At 31.2% G+C, this 26,816-nt stretch overlaps 1 protein-coding gene and 1 long non-coding RNA gene across 49 annotated transcripts in view; one reads left to right on the forward strand and one right to left on the reverse strand.

The window, feature by feature from the left end:
* RIMS2 (regulating synaptic membrane exocytosis 2) overlaps nt 1–26,816 on the forward strand; it is a 580,692-nt gene that overhangs the window by 297,002 nt on the left and 256,874 nt on the right. For 28 of the 48 annotated variants that reach the window (XM_077846922.1, XM_077846882.1, XM_077846888.1 and 25 more), the window contains 3 exons: nt 4,011–4,141; nt 9,265–9,436; nt 13,505–13,658. In XM_077846922.1, coding sequence (XP_077703048.1) covers nt 4,011–4,141; nt 9,265–9,436; nt 13,505–13,658 — 457 coding nt within the window. Of the gene's footprint in view, nt 1–309; nt 358–4,010; nt 4,142–9,264; nt 9,437–13,504; nt 13,659–26,816 lie in introns of all 48 variants that reach the window. The other 20 variants (XM_077846871.1, XM_077846876.1, XM_077846877.1 and 17 more) reach the window with 1 other exon arrangement.
* The window catches only part of LOC144283144 (uncharacterized), a 93,607-nt gene that overhangs the window by 35,172 nt on the left and 31,619 nt on the right, over nt 1–26,816 (reverse strand). The gene's annotated exons all lie outside the window — the stretch shown is intronic.

Here is a 26,816-nt window from a genome sequence, read left to right on the forward strand (position 1 = left end):
TTCTTGGATTATGTTTACACTCATTCTTTCAGAAAGTGTTATTTTACATTCAGTCCTAATATGTTGATTACATTGAAAAATCAGATTTAAAAATTCTAAGATTTTTTTATAGTTTTTATATTATTTTAACATTTTGGCAAAATTAACTTATTCATTACATTGAAGTACTTAATTTAGATAAATATTGTAATGGAAAAAGTATATTTAAGGAATAGTTTTATGTGTTTATTTTACTTTGGTCTTTTAGTTCCAGCGTGTTGTCCTTTTTGGTTTTGTTTTATTGCTTTTTTCTTTAATTTTGCTTACCAGAGCCAAAGCCTTAGTAGAAGAACAACGCCTTTTGTTCCTAGGGTTCAGGTAAAGGCCTTGTCTGCCTGGTAGAAACTAAAGTTGTGTTTTAACCCTTATTTGTATGTTTTTGGAAAATGCGTAGTAGGAAACTTTTTTTGGTATGTTGCTCCAAACCATATTATTGACTTTCAAATCATTTTATAAAGCCAGCTTGTAAAATTCTGCATGGGGATTAAAATACAATAAAAATTTAAAGAGACAATCTTTGTTAGTGATTTGATATGATAAACTGAATACTAAATCTCATAGGCTTCAGACTGTACATACATATAATATTGACAAAAATAGCTGATTTTATACTATTGCTAATTTTCCTTTATTACACTAAGGTTGCTGTCTCTTTAAATCATTCATTATATCGCTTAACATTTACATTCTCTTGCATTTTCCAAGCAACAACTCCTTGAGGAGATTGGCAAATAAATTTGTACCTTATCTAAAATATGAATTTTATGCATATTATATATAAGGTTCAACTTTGGAAAGTGTATTACTTTAAAAGAACAAAATAATGGTCTAAATAAAATGTGTTGGGTTGATGTTGTTTACATTTTGTAATTGAAATGTCCTTTCATTTTACTGTAATGCTTGGTACAAGTTGTTTGCCTCTTTTCATTAGGAAACCCTTATATGATAAAGTAATGACAATATAGTTTTTTTTTTTTAAGTAGTAGTATGCTTTCCTTGTTTTGCTGCATGATTTTTGTTGTTGGTTTTAAATAATGATAATTTAGTTTAAATTTTAAAAATTACAGTTGTGTTAGTTAATGCTATTTAGAGTTAAATATTTACTTGTGCTGTTCAGTTCTCCTCAGGAAATTTAAGAATGGGTACATGGTAAAGCTAGAATGATTGTTATATTAAAACAAAGTGAGGCCAAGATTTTTATTAATGAAACTTAGCTAAAATAAGAAGTGTGTCATATCTAGGATAGTGGAGATACATTTGTTATATTTTGGAGAAATCAACATTTATTTTAACCATTCATTTGAAAAGCACAGATAAGAAATTTAGGAACATGATAATCTAGCTAGTAAGATAATTCTATTTTGATCATGTAAACTGGATATCTATTAAAAACTTCAATGTAAGTCTTGTAATATAAAATGAAAATTAGGGCTCTGGATCAAATGCCCTAGTTTAAGACAGTTTATTAAAAGTTGTAATTTTGATTAAAAAATCAGTAAAATTAAAAAATGCCTATTATCTATATTATTTTGACATTTATATATTTGGAAAGTATGATTTAATAAACTGTAAGGTATAATTGTGAAAATAATGAAGACCATATGCCTAATATCTGTTTGTATGAAAAATGAATATTATTAACAAATGATATTTTTGGTTTTCTATGGCATAAGAAAATCTAAAAAGAATACTCCTATGACACATCTGAAGTCATGTATCTCAAATGTTTCTAATGATTTTAGGGAAGCAAAAATATTACCTATGAAGATGGCAAGTGCTTAGTCTCATCCCTCAAAAAGAAAAAATGTACAGAGATCAGAGGTTTTCTCCAATAATTATGAGCTTAGTCTTTTAATAATTATTATTGTTTCTTAGTTTCTAATGTAAAGTTTATCAGAAAAAAAAAACTTTTTTAGCCTTTCAGAATCTTTTCCTCCTTCAAGTGCTTAATATTCATGTCATGATCCTCAGAAAAGGATTTTTAATATCATGGAAAAATAAAGCCATAGCTTTTTTATTGCTGTAGAAAATAGAGAATATCAGAAATTAATGTGGTTTGTGACACATTTTAGGGGAAGTATGATGCTCTCTGACAACATCTCTGTTTCATCTTATATGAGACACTTTTGTATTTCTTACTTTTGTTATGTTGTTTTCCCCTATGTCTTGTGCCGGAAGAATAGTCTCTTTTTTCCACCTATCCTCATCTGTGTCTATGTTCTCATACTATAACACAAGGAAATATTTGACCTTCTTTTTTTATTTGCATGTTAGAGTATTTTTTTTTTCAGGTTGTTGATCCCCTAGTCTAAGGCAGTAGTTCTCAAACTTTAATGCCTGTGAGAATCACCAGGAGGATTTATTAAAATGCGAGTTCCTGGGCCCCATTCTGATTCAGTAGGTGAGAGGTGGGCCACAAGAATTTGTAACTTTTTCACAAATAAGTCAGATAACACTGATATAAAGAGGTTAGTGGACCATAGTTTAAGAAACATTTGTCTAGAGACTATACTTAGCAGCTGTGTTAGGAAAACTTCATTACACAGCAGCAAGATAATGTGTGCATTAAATATAAGGACTTAGTACAACATAAAGAGTAATGCTTCTAATTTTAAAAAATTAAATATTTCTTGCAGTTACTAAGAAGGCTAATTCCATTTGACTGAAAAGCATGACAAATAATTTTATATACTCTTTTGGACTACCAACCAGTCTTCCTCTCCTGACTCAAAAGTCTTGCTCAGCCTCTCACTCTCTAAAATATGAAGTGAAGGACACAACAAAACTATGCTAGAATTGGAACTACACTAGTGTATCATATGTACATACATATATATATATTTTATATGATTTATGTATATGTGCATGTATGATATGTATGTATTTATGTATATCAGAGCCTGGCCCAGACCTGACTGTCTACTTCATGAGGAGAAGGAAGGGCTGACATGAGATGTATATTTAAACTTACTAAACTGCTGTAAATATAGTACATCCAAATTAAAGGAAAAATGAAACCATTAAAAAGTCTATAAACCACAAAGTTATATATAAACCATAAAATATGCATATTAATTCTATTCCCAAATTTCAGATTTTTAGATTGAATATCAAGATAGTGGTCAAAGATATGCTGAATTCTGAACCAAATGTGGGGTAGAACCATCCTGACATGGTAGGATCAGCGAGCTAGGTGTGGGAGTGTGAGCTATGTGTGTGGGAGGTGGTAACTGTCAAATCATATGAATTTAGCAGCTGGATGTGAAGTTCTAATCTCTAATTATGTCATAGGGAAATTACTCACATTTTCTCATCTCGAATGATAAAATATACCCTATTATTCTTAGGATGTGATACACTTTCTTCACCAATGAAAAAGAGACCTTATGTCTGTGTAAGAAAAATCTATAAAGATGAATTTATTATGGCTTTACATACAAACTTAAGGAGTCTCCCGACTGAAGCTACTAGTAATTCCACCTTGCTTATATTCTTTGAAATGTCTCTTCAAATGAAATGTTTTGTCTTTTGAAACTTTGGCTTAAAAATTCCTTATGAATGCCATATAAATAAGGTATCTATTCAGTTCATTTGAGCAATTATTCTGAACTCACTATTTTAGGGGAACTAAAATGAACCACAGTGGTTCCTGCATAAAGATAGACACAGAGCAGTCATTGTATATAAAGCTCTTAGTTATGGCAGAGTAATTATTATGTGCATGTTAATAAGCAGTCCAGTTAGGATAACAAAATGCTCAAGTGATTTATCAATCAACCCGAACTATCTGAATTATTTCCTCTATTCATTGAAGTTATTATAGCATATCCTTTTAACTATCTGCAATTTACTAAGTAAAACTTACATTCTGTGCTCATATTAGTGTGAGAGTTGGGTGAAGATTGGGAAGGTGAACATAATGTTATAGTAGTAAAAGTTTGAGCTGATAAATGAATATTTTTGCTTTTCAGATAAAACTATGGTTTGACAAGGTTGGTCATCAATTAATAGTTACAATTTTGGGAGCAAAGGATCTCCCTTCCAGGGAAGATGGGAGGCCAAGGAATCCTTATGTTAAAATTTACTTTCTTCCAGACAGAAGGTAGGGATGTGAAACAAAAATAAATGTTCTTGAAAATTAATAAGAAATGTTAATAACAGTGGGTGTTTCAATTCTGTTTCATTTATTTTTATATATCATGCAAGTCAGATATTTATGAAGTTTAACATGAGCATAATGATTCATATTTTTCATGATTCATATTATTCCTATGATTCATATTAGTCTTCAAAATAGTGACAGTAAATGCTTAAAGATTGTTTTTAAACTTATAACAAATGTTATAATATAGATGACTATTGAATATTTATTTTAGATTGTATGGATTCTTAAATGATGTATATTTTCATTTATCAAAATCATTAAAAATTATACTTTTTAAAATCAAATGCATTTTTAATAAAATCTACAGAATCAAAAAGCTGGAAATGATACTAAAGGGTACTCATATTCCTTTACAACTCTTACCTCCTTATACTAAAATATCATTTCTTTATATTCCATAAAATCAATGAGTATGTTTTATATTTCACTACCCCATGTCAGCAAGGAAACTTTACCACTGGGACTACCTAGAATCAGCTTCTTCAAGCATCATTGGTTTGTGTCCATACTAGTTATCATAAATGATATTTTTCTACCCTACTTGAAACAGAAGAATTGGGTTGGAGAAAATTATCTAATCACTTTTAAAATCAGGAACATAAAAAATAAAAGAGATTATTGAATAAACATCATGAAAAAAGAAGAATTAATGGCACCAATTACCTTTTTCCCAGCTATCCTGCATCCCTGGCTTCCAGGACAGAGTATTCTCAAGGTCTGGCCATTTTTTCTCAGGCTGGAAGTGGCTAGGCACAGATGTGATCTTCAACATGTTTACATACTTCAGGAGCATCATTTACTTAGTTCAGTTGAAGGTCATCAGATTTGAGTGCCTAACTATCATCTGAAGAACAATCTCTCAAAGAAAAGGATAAAAGAAAGGAAGGCCTTACATTTTATTTGATACATTTTGAAGTTAAATTTGTGAAGAAAATTGCTCAGAAAATATGTTAAGGTGCCATAACATCTAAAGTTTTTAGAAACTGTTTGCCATATAATTTTATCTCATAGAATTTGCTTGAAGAAAGTTGTTTTCTCACAACTTAGGCTGTCTTTAGAATAGGGATATACTTTGAAGCAAGGGAAGAAGAGGATATTCATAATGGGGCTTTTATTTATTTATTTATTTTATTAAAGATTTATTTATTTATTCATTCATTCATGAAAGACACAGAGACACAGGTAGAGGGAGAAGCTCTCCTGCGGGGAGCCCGATGCAGGACTTGATCCCAGGATCCAGGAATCAGGACCTGAGCCAAAGGCAGACAATCACTGAGCCAGCCAGGCATCCTGTAACTGGGCTTTTAAATCTAGCTTAAACTTGAGTTGGTTAACAGATTTCACAGCCGCACTTATCTGCCATCCTGGAGGCCACATCACCTGGCTTCTTTGAGCATACGTGGTTTGCTAGTCCAAGCATTCTTAGAACACCACCATAAAAACCTGCCTTCCCATCGTGCTTTTATATGTACATATAACCTAAGTTTCTACTTACTCAACCTTTGAAGAAAATACTTTTGAAGATGATAAAATCTTTCTAATTACGGAATTTATTATTTGATTGACTATTTCTGTTTAGTTTTATTTTATTTTACGTACCCTCTCCCCTTTTTGAGCAGATAGATCTAAAATGAAAAAGAAGGTCACTTTCACCACTCCTTTATATTTTCAATGTAATGTTTATCTTTTCCTAACACCAAAGAATGTGGTAAACACTTAAATATTTCATTCTCAAATTATTCCTCTTCTGTTTCCTTGTCAATTATCAGGAATTTGAGGAATATTTAAGCAAGTTTGTCGATTTATTGAGTCATTAAGTTGTGTCAGGGTTCTTTCTTTCTTTCTTTCTTTCTTTCTTTCTTTCTTTCTTTCTTTCTTTCTTTCTTCTTTCTTTCTTTCTTTCTCTTTTTCTTTCTTCTTTCTTTCTTTCTTTCTTTCTTTCTTTCTTTCTTTCTTCTTTCTTTCTTTTCTTTCTTTCTTTCTTTCTTTCTTTCTTTCTTTCTTTCTTTCTTTCTTTCTTTTCTCTTTCTTCCTTTTCTTTCTTTCTTTCTTTCTTTCTTTCTTTCTTTCTTTCTTTCTTTCTTTCCTTCCTTCCTTCCTTCCTTCCTTCCTTCCTTCCTTCCTTCAGAGAGTGAGTGAGTCATGGGAGCAGGGGCAGAGGGAGAGGGAGAAGCAGGCTCCTTTGTTGAGTAGGGAGCCAGATACAGGGCTCCATCCCAGGCTCGGATTCATGACCTGAACTGAAGACAGACACTTAACTGCTTAAGGGACTTGAGCCACCCAGGCACGGCAGGGTTTTATCTTAAAAGATAAAAGAATTCTTTGGTTAACTCAGAAACAGCTACATTATCATCACATTTTTTTTCTGTTGATACAAGTTTTTAGACAAGAATAAAGGGCTATTTACGCTTTTTATAGGAATTATTTCACTTTTCCTGACAGTTTGTCCAGGAGAAAAACTATCTGATAAGATGAATGTAAAAAATAATTAAACCTTTTTATGATAAGAATTCCTGGAGGGACAGTGAGACTGCATTGAAGAGATTTAGACAGGAATGTCTCTATGTTAGTTAATCCATTCAAAACATTATTTTCTAAGTAATGAACTATGTCCTCTAAAAAATTGCTGAATGTGCTTTACACTCTTTTATATCTTGAAGTAACGTTGGTTATCAGTCAAAATACATTTCTTTCTTTGGAGTAAACACATCAAGTCTTTGCAAGCAGTTACTTAAGTAAATTAAAAATACTAGTAGCCTGAAAATACATACAAAAGGCTTTAGATTGGATTTTATTTTATTTTAAAGATTTTATTTATTCATGAGAGACACACACAGAGAGAGAGAGAGAGAGAGAGAGGGAGGGAGGCAGAGGGAGAAGCAGGCTCCACGCAGGGAGCCTGATGTGGGACTCAATCCTGGGACTCCAGGATCACCCCCTAGGCCAAAGGCAGGCGCTAAACCACTGAGCCACCCAGGGATCCCCCTGATTTTATTTAAAAAAATAGTTTTCATTCATAACAGGTTAATGGTGTTGTTAGAGATCAATGATTTATTTTATTGTTGGTTGGCTGAGATCTAAAAAAAAAGTCTCGATAGTATGCTCATTGATCTTAGTTTTTAAATACTCTTAGCAACTTTTCAGTGATTGACTTATACAACATGATCTTATTTTGTTGGTTTCTTTGTTTCAAAGATTTTGTTTTTAAGTAATCACCCAATGTGGGGTTTAAACTCACAACCCCGAGGTCAAGAATGGTATCCTCTAACCGATTGAGCTGCCCCCCCCCACCTTTTTAATCTGATCTTATTTTGAAGGCTTTTGTTATACTTCTAGAAGAAAGCCTCAGTTGCTTTTTTTTTTTTTTTAACTTGCTGAAGCTAATTTTTCATGGTTCTTTGCATGGATTGGTGCTTCAATACACACTAAATTGCCTTATTAAATGTTAATTGTATATGGTGGGAGTACGAGGAATTTCAGTGATTATCTACTCTCCCTCCCACCCATTATAGAAATCCCTTCTGAAATGTCTTTATCTGAGAACTTTTTTCACTCAAGAGGAAATCAAGGTTTATTTTTCTCTTCCCTTTCAGACTGCAGTATAAACCATTATGGAATTATAAAGTAAGGTTCCCACTAAATGGTTTTTTCCTGCCTTTAAAGGAGAAGACTTTCTCTTTTAACAGGGTCTCATAATTCATTCTTTAATGTGTGAAATATGAGTAGGTGCTTTATAAATGTTTGTGAAAATTTTAGATGAAGAGAGGAGATGGCAGGAATAATAAGTCATAGTCCTTGTTATTATTTCTATTATTTAGTTATTTTTATTTATAATAGCACTTTTCCATAAAATGGAATAGCGTAAAATTTCCTACGTGGATTTCCTAGGTTATTTTCCTAATGAGAACATAGAAATTAGTAAAGATACATTGTTTTAAAGTGTCTTGCTTCCATATTCAATATATGAGTTCTGGAAACATATGTGCCTTTGGTGAGTTAAGTCCAATCTATATTAATTTCTATTTTTGCGTATTCATGAATTGACACAATATATAGTACACAATATATAGTACAACAGGATAGTAATGCATGTACATATTTCATAAATATAAATACGTATAATGGGATACATTGTCAGAAACTTATATTTGATAGAGATATGCAGTCAAAAAAGTACAGAAGCCTCTGAGCTAGAAGCCCCATCTATTGGGGATGGCCAGCTTGCATTTCCAGCTCACATCATAGAAGCTACCTCACATAGAAATAATTTTACAGGGGTACTTGAGTGGCTCAGTGGGTCAAGCGTCAGACTCTTAGGAACCTTGTATACCATTGGTGGGAATGTAAACTTGTGCAGCCACGATGGAAAACAGGATGGATGTTCCTCAAAAAATTAAAGCTACAGGGACACCTGGATGGCTCAGTTAAGCAGAAAATTCTTGATTTCAGCTCAGGTCATGATCTCAGGGTTGTGAGATGGAGCCTTGTGTGGAGCCCGCTTCCCTCTCTCTCCCTCTCTAAAAAAATTAAAAAAAAATAATTTTACAGTGCTTTTATATATCTGATAACTGTCAAGTGGGCAAGTACATATTTCTTTATATAAGATAGTAAATTGATAAATGTAATTATAAGTGTTCAGCTGAACTAAATGGATATAAAGTTGTGACCATCACAATTTTTTGGACTTTTTGTGCAGTTACATTTCTGTAGTTTGAGTAGTATATGTAACATTCTTTTTTTTTTTTTATGTAACATTCTTGGTTCATTGCCATTTTGAAGGATTTCAATAGGGCAAAATGGTTTTAAAAATGTAGAATTAATATTTCTGATTTTAGATTTTGAGAAAGATGAAATTTTTAATTATGGAAGGAGTTCAGATTTACTGAAATATTGCTTTTAAAAAATGATATATACTTATAAATTTTAGTAAGAATTTAAATGATTATAATATTTATAACATATGACACTTTTGTGGCAAAACTTCACTTCCTGAAAATTTTAAATGAATAGTTTTTAGGGCAAAACTTAAAGGTTTATCCTGTATTCCTATTTTTTTATAGTGATAAAAACAAGAGAAGAACTAAAACAGTAAAGAAAACATTGGAACCCAAATGGAACCAAACATTCATTTATTCCCCTGTCCACCGAAGAGAATTTAGAGAACGGATGCTAGAGATTACGCTCTGGGATCAAGCTCGAGTTCGAGAGGAAGAAAGTGAATTCTTAGGAGAGGTACCTGGAATTATTTTCAAGCTTAGACTATCCATGTCCTCTTAAACACATTTCTTTGTGATTATCAGCAAAATCTGATATTTTGAATATCTGAAAAAGTAAACCGTTTCTTTCATGAAATGAATTTAGCAACTGCTTTAAGACAAAACATTGATGCCATAAAAAAATAGTATCTAAAGAATCTGTAACAATTTTTAGATGTTTATTCCTACTGTAGACATCTTAGTGTTGAATGCTAAAAGGTTGGTTTGTGCTTCACAAATGTATTGCTGTGTTTAATTGTTTGTGTGTATCATTTTAGTTTAGTGAACCTATTCTACCACTCGTAGGTCAACCATTTATTTCTGGATTATTTTTTAAACCCTGTAATGTATCTACAGTGTGCTAAGGGCTGAGGCTTCAAAGGTGAATAAGGCATATTATTTCCTTCAAGGAATTTATAATCCCTTGGGGATACAGACAGATGTCTAGACAGCTGTAACATAGTGTGGCAGATGCTGTTGTAATAGGAATACTTGCTGTGCAGATAAGTGGAAGTGGTCCACAGAAAGCTCCCCAGAGAAAGTGAAATTTAGCAAAGTCCAGGGGAGAGAAATTCCTGCAGAGGGTATGACAAGATACTAGAGTTGAGGGGGTCTTGAACAATTCACTGAAATTGGAAGGGGAAGTGGTAAGAACTGAGCCTTGAGGGTTAATCTGACACTGACCTGATCACATCCTTCAATATATCATGTTAAAGAAGTTTGAATGTTATCTTGTGGATAATGAGAGGAAATGATAGATTTTAAAGAGACGGGCTTGACTGCATTTGTACTTGAGAAAAATGTTTCCAGGTATAATGCAGAGAATGTACTGAAGAGGGGCAAGATGAGAGGCAGGTCTCCTGCTATTAACACAGTAAGTTACCTGCTTAGCCTTCTTCAGTGTGGTTGGTTTGCCTGAGTAAGTTAATTATCAACCTTGTGGGAAAAACAACAATTCATAGAAATATTGAACTGAATATTCAATGGAGAACAAACATTAGTAAATGAGTTGGATGAAGGGGAACATGGTTGTTAGGCACAGACTGGTGCCAGCTGCCTTGGGTCTGCATCCCAGAACTACTGCTTTCTACCCTTGTGTCCTCAAGCAAGTTATTTTAACTATTTGTGATCAGGCTTCCTCTTCAACCAAATGGAAATAATAGTAGTATGCAGCTCAGGGCTCTTATGAGGATTCAGTGTGTGTGTATGAAAACATTTGGAACACTGTGCCTGTAATTTTGCAGGGACTAGGGAGAATTTAGGAAGAATGAAATAACTTTGTGGTTTTACTTCTCTACCTCCCAGAGCTAAATAATGATTTATCATTATGCAGCAGTTTTCGTACACATAATCACAAACACTTTCATCTTTGCATGGGACCCTTAAAAGAAATAAGAGGAGTCATTTATTTCTATAGATTGATTTCCTTTGTAAATTTATTAAATGTTCATACTGTAAAATCCATATTATGATATGGTTCATATTAAAAATCTATTCTTTATCTTCTTTCTTGTTTTGAATTCTTAGTGGCATGATATGTTGAACACAGTTTTAAATAAGACAGAGTCATAATTACACCTTTTTCACTTACCAGCTAGTATGAGCTTAGACAAGTTCTTTTAACCCTTGTTAGCCGTGGTATCCTATCTGTAAAAGTTGAATAAGACCAATCTAGTTTTTTTGTCTGAGAATTAAGATAGCATATGGTTCTTAACATACAGTAGATAGTTCCAATTTGGTTTTGACTCCCCATTTAAGGGTTTTTGTAAAGGTTAAATTAAGAAATGTAAATATAAATGGCTTTTAATTATTTAAATATTGTATTTATTTACTCATGAGAGACAGAGAGAGAGACAGAGAGACAGAGAGAAAGGCAGAGACAAAGGCAGAGGGAGAAGCAGGCTCCATGCAGGGAGCCCGACGTGGGACTCGAATCCAGGTCTCCAGGATCACGTCCTGGGCCGAGGCTGCGGTAAACCGCTGAGCCACCTGGGCTGCCCTAGAAATGGCTTTTAAATTAACAAATGGTATACACATATTAGTTATTACAGACTTGTAGTAATAAGCAGTATTCTTTAATGGCAAATTTGCATTTCCTGATAATGAGTGAATTTGAGCATCTTTTTATGTGTTTGTTGGCTATCTGTATGTCTTCTTTGGAAAAATGTGTGTTCATGTCTTCTGTCCATTTTTTAAATTGTACTATTTCATTATATATATGTTCTTTATTTTTGATATTAGTCCCTTGCTGTATATATCATTTACAAATATCTTCTTCTGTCAGTCAGTTGCCTTGTTGTTTTGCTGATTTCCTTTGTTGTGAAAAAATTTTCTATTTAAATGTAGCCCCAGTATTTATTTTTGCTTTTGCTTCCCTTGCCTTAGGAGACATATTTAGAAAAATGTTGCTATAGCCAATGCCAGAGAAATTACTGCTGTGCTCTCCTCTATGATTTTTATGGTTTCAGGTCTCATTTAGGTCTTTAATCCATTTTGAGTTTATTTTTGTGTACAGTGTAAGAAAGTGGATCAGTGTCATTCCTTGTATGTAGATGTTTAGTTCTTCCAAAACCATTTGTTGAAGAGACTATATTTTTTATATTTTTGCCATTACGTGTTCTTGACTCCTTTGTTGAACATTAATTGACCATAAAAATCATGGGTTGATTAAATTAACAGACTTTTCATTCAGTTCCATTGATCTATGTATCTATTTTTGTGCCCACACCACACTGTTTTGATTACTGTATTTTGAAATCTGGGATTGTGATATCTCCAGTTTTGTTTTTCTTCTTCAAGATTGTTTTGGCTATTTGGAGTCTTCTGTGGTTCCATACAAATTTTATGAACTAGATTATTCTAGTTCTATGAAAAATGTTGTTGGTATTTTGATAGGATTGCATTAAATCTGTAGATTTTTTGGGTAATAACGATGTTTTAATAATATTTGTTCTTCCAGTGCACGAGCATGGAATATCTTCCATTTGTTTGTGTTGTCTTCAGTTTCTTTTTCATCAGTTTTACAATTTTCAGAATTCAGGTCCTTTACCTCCTTGGTTAAGTTTATTCCTAGGTATATTTTTATTTTTTTATGCCATTGTAAATAGGATTGTTTTCTTAATTTCTCTTTCTGCTACTTCATTATTGATGTGTAGAAATGTAACAGATTTTTGTATTTTGGGTTTGTATCCTATGACCTTATTGAATTTATCAGTTCTAGTTCTTTGGTAGTCCTTAGGATTCTTTATATATAATATCATGTCATCTGTGAATACTGAAAATTTTGCTTCTTCCTTACTAATTTGGATGCCTTTTATTTTTTCCTTGACTGACTGCTGTGGCTAGGACTTCTTAGTATTATGTTGAATAAAAGTGGTCAGAGTGGACATCTTTGTCTTTTTTCTGATCTCAGTGGAAAAGTTCTCAGTTTTCAGAATATGATGTTAGCTGTGGGTTTATCATATAAATAGCCTTTACTATATTGAGGTATGCTCCCTCTAAACCTACTTTGTTTTTATCATGCATGAATGTTGTACTTTGTCAAATACTCTTTCAGCATCTACTGAAATGATCATATGGTTTTTATTCTTTCTCTTATTGATATGATATATCACCCTGTTTGGTTTGTGTATATAGAACTACCCTGCACCACTTGATTGTGGCGAATGATTTTTTGATGTATTTCTGGATTTGGTTTGCTAATATTTTGTTGAGAATTTTTGCATCTTTTTTTATCAGAGATATTGGCCTGTAGTTCTTTTATTTTCTTTTTTGTAGTGTTTTTATGTAATGGCAAATTTAACAATAAGTGTGTCTTCAAAGGTCTATAAAAAAAAGTAGATATTTAAAACTATTAAGTCGGCAAGAAGTTATGCATATTTAGCTCTAATTATCGTCAAGCATGTGGGCAATTTTGTAACATAACATTGCTTTTGACCTAACAGCATTATTATTATAATTATCATTTTTATAAAAGTTATGAGACTATTTAAGAGAGTTTCTATATAGTAGATATATAATGTTCTTTTGTCTCTTGGCTTTATAGATTTTAATTGAATTAGAAACAGCATTATTAGATGATGAGCCACATTGGTACAAACTTCAAACCCATGATGTTTCTTCATTACCACTTCCCCACCCTTCTCCATATATGCCACGACGACAACTCCATGGAGAGAGCCCAACAAGGAGGTTGCAAAGTAAGTTTTCAGTGAGATTTATCATACCTTTATTGAATTATCTTGAATGATATATATGACATAGAATTCGAAGATCCCATTTTGGATATTAACAGGCATCTATTAGTATTTTCATAGCTATTGATGGTTTTAAATTGTTACACATAAGTGAGGTTATACTTATAGCATTCATTTATCACAGTATGATCCCAAATGAAGTAATTATGTTTTAATTTTAGCTATTGGAAACTTATATAGGAATGAATAGAAGAAATAGTAAAATTTGGTCATGTAGCTATACATATCTGAAATTATGATTTCCATCTTCATTATGCCAAGTATTCTATAAATTTGTAGGGTGGCAAGGACAGTATAGTGGTTGAAACTACAACCATGAGCATTACTCAAACAAACCTGGGTTTAAAGTTTGATTCTCTCACTTAAGAGCCATATGACTTCAGCTAGATTCTCTCTCTATGATTCACTTTCCTCATTTAGAAAATGGAAATAATACCTAAATTAAAGTGTGGTTACAAAAGTTAAATATTCTCAGAAATATAAGTTGATGTGATTATTCTTGTTGTTATTATCATCAGTGTTTATATTTTACCCTGAATTAATGCACAGTCCAAAATATCAAATAGAATTTGATCAATTCAGTGAATCTTCAAAGAAACCAGGAAATGTTTTCTAGACTAAAAAGCGGCATTATTGGCTTGTTGTCCCTACAAATCTAATTTGTTTTCTTGATGACTATTATTAAAAGGGGATGTGTCTGCTTGCTGCTTTGTGTGGTGTTCATGGATAATTTTATCTTCATGGAGTCAGCATTTTCCAGGCTTAGCAACATTTTTTTGTGAAGTACCTTTACTCCTTTTTAAAATAATGTCTCTGATTACTAGAATTTTATTTCTACTATCCAGTCTCTTATACAGGGGTGATATTATTTGAACACTAGTTTTACAGCATTCACTTTTTTCAGGCTCTCCACAGAGTAGACACTTACCCACTTATTGCAAATAAGTAAACACTTATTTGCAATTTCCATCGCAACATCTTTTGTTGTAAAAATTACACTACTATGAATTTTATGTGGACTCATTTTAGTGTCTGTTCTTTCCGGTCACTGTAATAGACTAAGTACAGTCTCTTAAATCACAATGTAGGATCATAGGTTATTACATGAATTTTACTAATATAAATCAGTTTGTAATCATTCTTATAGTTTAAGTTTATAGACTACTAATGCTAATACTCCAGTTGCTATTACAATAACTAATATTGATGACTTCTAATATCTAAACTCTTAAATCTACCAATAATTTTCATGACTTTTTTCCTCCTCAGCAAATTAAGAATAGTGTATATAATGAACAATGAGAATAGAATTCTTCCTAGTTAGCTACATGTATCATAGATTTTCATGCAATTAATTTGATTTAATCGAATTTGTAGCTTTCAATATTTAACCATTCCCCAGATGATTCCTCTGCTATTTAATCACTAATAGTATTAAATTCATTCATGGGTAATATGGTTTCATGTTGTACCATTCAGTATTGTCATGACTTACCAACTTCTTTTTTTTTTTTTTTGACTTACCAACTTCTAATAAAATAAGTTTTTAATATTTGAACATATGGCAAAAATTGGTGTTTTACACCTAAAATTTATCATAATCATAATTTATTATCAATGTGTAGGACTGAAATAAGTAAAAACATGTACATATGCATAAACAAAATGAAGATTAGGAAATAACACTAAGAAATAGAAAGTTGGAGTGCCTGGGTAGCTTAGTTGGTTAAGCATCTACCTTCAGCTCATGTCATGATCCCAAGGTCCTGGGATCAAGCCCCACTTTGGGCTTCCTGCTTAGTGGGGAGCTTGCTTCTCCCTCTCCCTCTGCTACTCCCCCTGCTTGTACTCTGTCTCTCAAATAAATAAATAAAATATTTTTAAAAAAGTAAAGAAATAGAAAGTTAAAGACATTACTAGTGGCTGAGGATATATTGTTCATTGATAGCAAGTTCAAATTCAAATTAAGGTATGGATAAATAAACATTAATTATTTTAAAAATTCACTCATAAGAATGACCTTCAGAGGTTTTTTTTTTCATGGATAGGGTAAATATTGCATTTATTTATAAATACATCTTATATTATCAAAGATATGATCATTAACATATTTGATGGAACATATGCATGGACAATTATCAAAAATGTATAATAATCCCTCATTATTTTCTACATCCACATAATAGAATATGTTAGTAATACAGTCTCTGATGTTGTGAGCTGAGGCTATGAGCTTATTGAATATGCATGGATATTTAATGGTACTGTTGGAATTCTGTTTTCTCTGCTCATGATTTCCTATTTTAAATTTTAGATTCAAAATTTCAAAAAAGGACTGTATTTCCATGGCCATTAGTAATTTTTAATTTTAAGGATATATTTTTAAAATAATGATTATTTCATATATCTTGTGGCTAGCTTAAATATTTTTTTAAAATCTTTTTGAGAAAGAAGTCCAGGCAACTTTGATTATAAGCTTTAAATGGTTTCCCTAATAAAGGAATTAGTGAAAGTATTTGAAATACATTGTTTCTTCTTATACAGGTATTTCTGTATGTTTTATGTTTTAAAACACTTACAGAAAGGGCCACATGCTCATAACTCATGTCTGAAAGAAATTAGGTTATGGAAAATTAAATTTTCATAAAATAATTCTCATAAAATAAATTCTTTTTTTTTAAAGATTTTAATTTTTCCATTCATGAGAGACATGGAGAAAGAGAGGCAGAGACACAGGCAGAGGGATAAGCAGGCTTCTTGTAGGGAGTCTGATGTGGGACTTGCTCCCAGGACTCTGGGATCATGACCCAAGGCAAAGGCAGACAGTCAACCACTGAGCCACCCAGGTGCTCCCATAATATAAATTCTCATAAGTTATTAAATTAAAATTTTAATATGGAACTAATATTTTCTACAATTTTTAACGTCAGGCTCCTTTCACACACACTCTTATCCCAGATGTCATTTAGATATTACCAAATAATGAGACAGTGCATATTTCAAAGAGTGATCGATTAAGCCTTTTTAAAAAGGTGTAAACAAGATTGGAGCTATATGTTCAAATGATATCAATAGAGAAGTGAGATTGTTTTTTTAGATGGTAAAATGTCTCATGTAGTCACATAATTTTATTTTGATTCATTGGTGAGAAACTATTCATTACTGTCCTGACACATAAAGAGATTGTTTTTGAAGGTGTATTTTGATGTTTTAGTTTTATTTTTATATATTTACTGTCATTTGTATATTCTTTACTGTCACTTGCATAGTGTCTTAAGTGAAGTATTTTCCTTTTTAACATGGCAGAAGTAATTTACAAATTACAAAATTGTTGGTTACTTGGTATCTTATTAACCATTCTCATCACAATTTGAAGTATAAAGATGATGAAAAACAGTTTTCTTTTTTGATCCTTTATTCTGTTCCTAGTCCCATTTCAAGCAGATTCATCTCTTTGTTCTCAAATATTAGCTCTTTATTTAGTAAAATGCAACATTATTACCCTTCCACTTTTTAAAATAGATAATATCATGTCTACTATATTTTTATACAGTCTTATAACCACAAGTCTTTAGAAATGTGAATGGAAATAAATCATTGGGACAAAACCATAATGATGATGGTTTTGAGGTGTAAGGTAAAAGAGATGTAATTTCATCATTAAAGTTTCTTAATATTTCAACTATTTGGGAGGATTTTTGGCCAATATTCTAATTTTCTACTCCATTCTCTTACTTATCTCTTTCTTGGACTGCAGGATGTGTATAAAGACCTCTTAACATTATTCTACAAGTTATTGAGTCTCTATTTATTTTTTATTCTTTTTTTTCTCTCTTAGTTTTGATTATTTTTACTCACCTGTCTTCAAGTTGACTGGTATTTTCTTCTACAGTGTCCTGTTTCCTTGAAAACAATACTATAATTTGTTTTAGCAAAATGTTGTATTTTTCATTTTAGAATTTACATGTGAGTTTCTTAGGACTTCCTATATCCTTCCTGAAATTCCCCTTCTTTTATTATATCTCTGTGTGTATAATATTATATATGTATATGATTTGTATGGGTGTAAATATATCAAATAATTTATAGGATCACATATATACACATATGTAAACATATGAAAAACCTTTAGGATTATACATATATACACATGCACATGTAATGTACTATGTACATATACATATGTAATGCTGTGAATTCTCTTTTATTTATAATATTTATTTTAAAGTCTGCTAACTCCAATATCTTAGACTTCTGTGGATCTACTTATATTTCTAGGTTTTCCTTTGATTCTGGATCACATTCTCTATGTGTTTTATATATATATACTAATTTTTATTGTATACTGAACATAGTGTTTCATACATGTTAGAGACTCTGGATTTGGAAGAATGTTGGGTTTTATTTTGGCAGACAGTGAAATTTTTGAAAGATCACCTAAAACTTATGGAGGATATGTCAAGGCAATTCTATTTTGGTTCTTCCATAGGTTTAAGGCATAGTGCTTAATCTGGTTTGTGGTTTTCATTCCTGAGGTATAAACTTTCCAGGCAAAGTCCAAGGTATTGCCAAAATCCTCTGACATAATTGGACTTAAACTCGACTCTGTGTCCTGTGGATCAAGAAGTTGCTGAAATCTCCTTCCATCTCTTTTAGCTTTTTAGCTATGGCTTTCTTCTTGTTTTTCCCTCTGCAGTTTACAATTTAGGGAGGGATTTAGGAGGCTATTGTGTATAAAGTTTGGGTCTCCCCTTCACTGGCTCCCTCTTTTTCAGGATTTTCCTTACAATTCTAGCTGCTATGACAACTCTGAATTCTGACCTCTGGCTCTTCAGCTTTGTAAGAATGAATGTTTTTTCTTGAGCTGTAGTTCCTCTGCAGGGCACCTAATTGGAAGGCCCTTAGGAGAAAAGCTATTTCAATATGTGTTTTTCTTATTTCAAGGGTCATAGCACCAATTTCTGCTTGCATTTATTTGTTCTCTGGTGTCTTTAAACTTTTTTATTAAAATATTTGTTCAGAATTTGTAATTATTACTGGCAGAAGGGTTAGTTGAATATAAGTTACTTTGTCATTCCCAGAAGCAGAACTCTACATTTTTAGTAAACTTTTTACTGAAGAATAGCATCTATACATAAATGTGTATAAATGATAAATATACCCCAAGTGAATTTTCACAAAGTAATGACACTATGTAAGTAGCACCCACATCAGGAATAGAACATCACTAGCCACCCTCTTTCTCTCTTTTAGTAAGTATGGCCCCTGCCAAGATAATGAACCTGAGGTCAAATAGTATAAAATTGTTTTCTTATTTTTAATTTCATGTAAATGGAATACTTACACACCCATATGAATTTTATAGAATTGGAATTACAAAATATATTACTCTTTCACATGTGGCTTTTTTTTTACTGTTTGTGAGATTTACCAATATTGTTGCAAATAATTGCAGTTAACTTATTTTCATTGCTATACACAATTCCTTTCTATTAATATATAAGAATTTATGCACTTTACAGTTAATTAATAGTTTGCTTTTAGATTTTGGCCACTCCTAATAGTGCTGCTATGAACTTTTTCATACATGCCTTTTTGTAATCATATGTGTTCACTTTTGCTTTGAATATATCTGAGAGTAGAATAGATGGGCAATAGGCTATGCATAAATTCTACTGAAATAGATATTATTGAAGTTTCTCAACTGTATCCATTTTACTTCCTACAGTAAAAAGTACCAACCTCCTACAGTAAAAAATACCAACTTGCACTTCCTACAGTAGTGATGAGGGTTTGAATGTCTCTACATAATTACTTATTTTCGGTATTTTCATTTTAACTTACCCATTCAGGTGGATGTTCAGTGTTACCTCATTGTGGCTTTTAATATGCATTTCTCTAATAACCTTTTCATAGGTTAATAGACCATTTAGATATCCACTTTTATGAAGAGCCTAGTGAAATTTTAAGTCCATTTTTCATTTGAGTTCTGTCTTTTCTTATTGTTTTATGAGTGCTTTTCTTTTAATTATGGATTTGAATTCTTTATAACATAAATGTATTGCAAATGTACTTTATGACTTGCCTTTCCACTCTCTAATGGGATCTTTTGATCAACAGAAATTTTTAATGTTAATGTATTTTAGTTTTCAATTTTTTTCTTTAGTATTAGTGTTTTTTTGGTGTGATCTGTATAAAAATATCTTTATCTTCTTCAAGGTCATAATGATACATATTTTCTTCTAGAATAGTGCTTTACTCTGCTTGTTAAATCTACAACTCATTTGGAATTGAGTTTTGTATATTGTGTGAGATAGGGATCAAAATTCATTCTTAAACCTTTGGATGTCCACTTGATCCAGTACATTTACTTAAAAAGCCACATGCATGTGGTTAACTTTTTGAAGTCATTCCTATCAATTAGCCAACTTTATTATTCTTATTACCAAAGTGTCTTATACTGTAGTTCTATAATAAATTGTAATGTCTGGTAGTATAACTAACCCACTTTTATTATTTTATAAGATCATTGTTAATATTCTTAATTTTTTGTACCTAACAAACAGAGTATCAAATGATTTTTTATGAATACCTTTATGGAATTTTTATTCAAATTACATTGATCATTTTGGGGAGAACTGAAGTCTCTCCAGGGAGTGAGGAGAACTCCACTCCATGAATCTGCTATATCTATAGATAATATTTTAATAGATTTCAATGTAGAAGTCTTATACCTTTACTATATCTGTAACTAAATACTTGATTTAAATTAATGTTGATATTCAGGAGTATAAGTTGTTTATTAGTATTCAAAAACATTCCCATACATTATTTTGAATTTTGATGTGCACTATTATGTTACTTGTGAATAATGACAATTTCTTTCTTTCAAATTTTTATACCTTGTTTTCTTTTTTCTTACTTAATGCTTTGGCAGAGTCTTATCATAAAGTGCTGAATGAAGTGATACTGTTGAGTAGAAGTTGCCATCCATGTTTGGTCCCCATTCCTTGAGAAAAGCTTGAAATATTTCTCAATTATAGTTGATATTTGCTATAAGATTTTTACACTCTACTGAGATTCAGAAAGTCCTAGTTTATTCCTAGTTTGATAAAAGTTTTTAATCCTGAATGGTTATTGAATTGTATCATTTTTTTCTGCATATATGGATATAACCATATGATAGTTCTCTTTTATTCTATTAATGTGGTATAATTCTTTGATTTTCAAATGTTCATCTAGTACTCCTGTGATGAATTCAGGTAGCTCATGATACATTCTCATTTAATCTATCCCTGGTTTCAATTTGCTGATTCTGTGTGTAGAATTTTTGCACCTATATTCAGAGAAAAAAAGATTGTCTTTTATTAGTTTTTGCTATCAATGCTATACTGGTTCCATAAAAATATTCAGAAATGTTCCTTCTTTTTCTGTTAGATGTCTTATTTCCCTTTCTTGTTATAATCTCTGTCAAATTTTTATTTCAGTTTGTGTTGACCAAATAAAAAGTGTTTGAATGTATACCCTTATTTTCTATTGTTTTAACGAATTTCTGCATTATTGGTGTTATTTATTCTTTAAATGTTTAGTATTCATCATTTAAGTCATTAAGGTTGGCAATTTCTTAGTGTCAAGGTTTTAAATCATAACCTTAATTTATCGGCTAAATTTAGGACTATTCAAAATTTGTGCTTTGTGCCATCTTTGTTAAGTTGGATTTTTCTTGGAATTTGTACATTTCTCCTATTTAAAAAATTATTTGCATAAAATTATTCATAATAATATCTTGTCATCTAGTTAATGTCTATTGGTTGTTTAATGATGCCCTCTTTATTCCTTAATATTGGTAATTTGCTCCTTCTTTTTCTTGTTTTTCTTGGTCAGACTTTCTAATGACCTATCAATTATATTAGTCTTTCAAACAAAAAAACTGTTTTGTTTACTTTATAGGTTGTATTTGTTTTTCTTTTCACTAATTTTTGTTCTTATTATTCCTTTCTTTTACTTTCTTTAGATGTGTGTTTTTTTTTTTTCTCCTCATTTCTTCAGAAAATACTTACATAGTTTTTATTGGGGTACTTTCATTTACCTGTCAATTATTTAGGAGTGTATTTTAAGTTTCCAAATCCTAGGGATTTTTATTTATTTGCTTATTTTATTTTTTACTGAGTCTGGCATATTATCTCTCTTGTCTGAGTATATACTTGGAATCATTTGGAATTTTTAAAATTATTAATTTTCTTTGTGATTCTTCATGCAACCAATTTTGGCAAGTGTTTTGAAAAGAATGTTTATTTTGTCACATTTCTGCACATGTTCTATAAGTTAATCAGGTTTATTAGTTTTGCTGTTCAAATCTTCTAGATTTGCTTTTCTTTTTCTTAGTTTGAATATTCCGTCAGTTATTGAGAGATGTTAACATTTCCATTTATGATTGTGGACTTTCTCTTTTTAATTTTATCACTATTTGCTTTATGGATTTTAAAGTTATGTTATTGGGTGTATACAAACTAAATTGTTAGGCTTTTTCAAATAGACTGATAATTTTATCATTACATAATATGTCTCTTTATATCTACGCATTTTTTTCCTTAAGACCCTCTTTGCTTGATGTTAATAATGCTGCAGCTGCTTTTCTTTGGTTATTTTTGTGTGTGTGGTATTTCTGTCTAAATCTTTGTACTTTCCTCTTCTTTGTGTCCTTATATTTTCAAGGTTTGTCTTTTGAAAACAATGTAAAGTTCATCTTCTTAAATCCATTATGACAAGATTTATTTTTTATTGGAGTAATTCATACATTCACATTTAATGTAATTTCTTATAAATTTTGCTTAATATCTTACACAATATTACTTATTTTTATTTGTCCTTTTTTCTTCTTGTTGTCTTTTGAAATTCATATTATTTTATTTACATCAACAAATATTTAGTTACTTGTTATGCTGCTTGTGATTGATCCAAAGATACATTATGTTTAGGTAGCAAGTAAAACTCTTTTTCACAAACTTGCATGTAAAATACACATTTTTTTCAAAAATTATATTTAAATCTTTAATCTTACTTAGGTATCTTTTTCCCAAATATCGATCTTTATTCCTTCTCCTTACCTACTTCTACCTCTTAATGGAGGTTCCAGAAAGCCCTAAAAAATGAAAATATTCAGAAAAGACTTATTAATTTTTAGTCCTTAAGAAGCTTTACTGATTTGTCCCAGTACACAATGGTTACTTAAAGCTAGATCTTTGCATAGCAGTTTTTACTAATGCTGGTTCTTTGGTGCTTAGCATCCAGTGGATCGTGGAGCTGCCATCCTAGAATCCTAAAATATCACTCGACTTTGGGGAGGGAGGTTCTAGAGCCTGCTTCCCAGTTATTCACAAAGCTCTCTAACCATTGTCTCCATACTAATTCTGAGAAATATTGATCTTTAGCGATGCCTTCCTCCTTTCTCTGCCCTCTCTACATTCCTCTCTCATTTCTCTCCTCTAGCAAAATCTCATTAATAAGCCTAGAGTATTGAAAGTAAATTACTATATGTCACTTTGCTTTTCAACCCACAACATAAATTTCCCTAATTAAAAGAAACACTAAAAAGCTCACCACCTCTTTAAAATGTATAAGGGGAAATATAAGGATAATAAAGCAAAATTTACATCTCAGTACATGATCATGCTATAATCTTGGAATTTGTATAATTTTTATTATACATAGAAAGAACAGTGGTAAAATTAAAATTGTAAGCTTATGTAGAAATATTAGAGAATAATGCAAGTTGTTGATGAACATTTGGGCTAGAGCTTAAAAGAATAATTAGTAAGATTTCAGTAAATGGAGGTGAGAAAAGTAAATTGTTAAGATGCTAGGATAAAGACATAAAATCTAAATAAGATGAAACTTATACATAGAAAGCATTGAGTGCCAGGCTACGGATTATGAGATTTATATAGGGCTTAAAAGAATAATTAGTAAGACTTCAGTAAATGGAGGTGAGAAAAGTAAATTGTTAAGATGCTAGGATAAAGACATAAAATCTAAATAAGATGAAACTTATACATAGAAAGCATTGAGTGCCAGGCTACGGATTATGAGATTTATAATTTTTAAATATAATTTGAGGGTAGAAATCTAAAAGAAATAGCATACTAATGTCTTAACGTGATGTATTCCTTCCCCTTGATGTGTTGCAACTGGGGAAAAAATGTTTTAAGGGGAGTAGTTTCCTTTCATTATGCCATATAAACAAATACTTACCTTGCTTATAAATGAAATCTCATGTATTTTGGAATTGGAGAAAGTTAAATATTAGGGATAATGAACGGCATTGGAAAAAATATTAAGAAGGAAATGTCTTTGCTTGCATTTAGATTGTAAGTTCTTATTTGCTTGTGTTTAGATTATAAGTTCTTATTGGGCAGTGACCATGATGGTCTCCAATTAAACGTCTTAGTCTTAATTAGTAAATAATTCCCCAAAACTCCTCATAAAAAATCTCTTTCAACAATTTTCAACATCACAGTTTGTGCCAAAATTTGTACATTAAAAAAATCATATATATGCTATATGTAAGTTATGTTATATATATGTATTATATATAAATATATATGCGGACATATATATATTTGGGACATATTTTTAATATTTATTATTAAAATCTTTGTAATAAAAATACAAGCTTTAATAGCTTGAAACATTATATATATTTTCCAATTTAAAACCTTATTATAAATCATGAATTTTTAATAATGAATAGAAACTAAATTTAAGAACAAAGGAACTATATACTTTTGAAAGAAAACACTCATATTTATTCTCTTATTTCTTTTTAAAATATTATGTACTTAAGATCTGTAGAGAAACACCTACAGTTTGAAAAGTTTAGTTAATGTCTTTTATTCTAAATTATAGTGATGCTATTCTTATTGTTTTAAGAAATAGTATAAACTTTTGACTATTAATCTCAAATTTATTAAAATGTCTTGTTTTAAATTCTGGCAGTGAAAATCTGCACTGCTGAATTAAACCTTACACTTCTTGGTGTGGTACTGATTATTTCACCTTATGTCCTTTTCCCAAGGGCATATTAGACAGTGACAAAAGGAAAATCATATGGGACTCCCATCTGACTTTAAAATTTATGTAGTAATGTATGAGATTTTCAAAAAACCACTTTGGGGAACGCCTGGGTGGCTCAGTTGTTGAGCATCTGCCTTTGCCTCACAGCTGATCCCATAGTCCTGGGATCGAGTCCTACATCAGGCTTCCTGCATGGAGCCTGCTTCTCCCTCTGCCTATGTCTCTGCCTCTCTCTCTCTCTGATCTCTCATGAATAAATAAATAAAATTAAAAAAAAAAAAAGCACTTTGGGGATCCACTTAACAATAGTGTGCTTTGCAGAAAATCCTCAAATAACATCTTTTAAATTAAAAAAAGTTAGTAGGGATCCCTGGGTGGCGCAGCGGTTTGGCGCCTGCCTTTGGCCCAGGGCGCGATCCTGGAGACCCGGGATCGAATCCCACGTCGGGCTCCCGGTGCGTGGAGCCTGCTTCTCCCTCTGCCTATGTCTCTGCCTCTCTCTCTTTCTCTCTCTCTCTCTCTGTGTGACTATCATAAATAATAAATAAAAGAGAAAAAAAATTAAAAAAGTTAGTAAACTTAGATAAGTTAAACCTGTCATTAAAACACATCTAAATCATTCAAGATGTAAAAAAGACATGAAATTATACTTTTATATTAGTGTTCATAAAAAAGAAAGCAATTATATATATTGTAATATCAATATAGGACATATACTCAATTTTATTGAAGGTACAGTTTTATTGAAGACACACTGTTACATGTGGGAATAATGTTGCCAAGAATGAAGTTCCACGATTCAGAGTTACCATTAAAAAACAAAAACAGTAGGGACACCTGGCTGGCTCAGTCAGTGGAGCATGCAACTCTTGATATCAAGGGTTTAAGTTTGAACTCCCCATTGTGTGTAGAGATTACTTAAAAATAAAATCTTTAAAAAAAAAAAAAAACACAAAACACCTAAACAGTAGAGTGACATAAAGTAAGAAGACTACAATGGAAATATTTCCTTACTACTATTCATGTGTGTGAGATTTAGGTTTTGGATATGTTGTATTAGCATTAATTTGCATATGTGGGTAAATCAATATGAATGTGAATGTCATCATCCTAAATATTTTAACGAAAAGTATTTAACATGGTACAAAGTATCTATGAAGAATTATAAAACTGGTAAAATGTTATTTCAGCATGTAAAATACAATTTCAATATAGACAATTTACTTAGATTTATAATTATGTGCAGTGTTTTTACTTAAGGAAATATTTATATAACAATTCATTGGTATTAGAATTTAAAATTATATACACTATAGCAATTCAGTTTTTAAAGTAACATAATAATTTTATTTATTAACTGTGTAACACATTTCTATTACACTTTTTCCTATAACTTTTTGCTGCATACCTTGTGATCATCTCTTCCTAAGACAATTTTGTACTATCATTTTTATACATCTGTGCTCTATTGATTATACAAATTATTTTTTATATTACTTTTATTCTACCTTTTTTCTTCTTTAGAAAGATTGTTGTAACTTTATCTCCTCTTTTGTTGTTGTCCTTTTATTTTGGATGTTGAGATTCTTCATTATTATTACTCTGAGTTTTCTTTTTCTTTGTGATATAAGAGTTTTTGACATCTTAAAGCATCTTTTGTCTTCTCATTTTCAGTTTATGTTTGTGACTTTCCCTTGGAGTTCTTCTACTTTACATTTTAACTTTAGTATGGTTAATAATTGTTTTTCCAATGGTGTGCTGGAACTGGAGCCAGTTGTGCATATCTCTTCTCTTCATAGTCATTGACATTTGTAGCTTGAATTAGCTATGTGGGAGTATTTTACATTATGGGAATTGACAAATATTACAAATCAAGGCTTTTTCTGCCCCAGATGGATAGTTGTTAAACATTTACCAACATACCACTGCCTTATATAGTATATCAAAATTAATTTCAGATTTAACAAAATTTAAATGCAAGAAGTTAAAATGTTAAAGGGTTAGAAAAAATATACATGAGTACTTAAA

This window comes from Canis aureus, chromosome 14 (genome assembly GCF_053574225.1).
Source record: "Canis aureus isolate CA01 chromosome 14, VMU_Caureus_v.1.0, whole genome shotgun sequence".
NCBI classification, from domain to species: domain Eukaryota; kingdom Metazoa; phylum Chordata; class Mammalia; order Carnivora; family Canidae; genus Canis; species Canis aureus.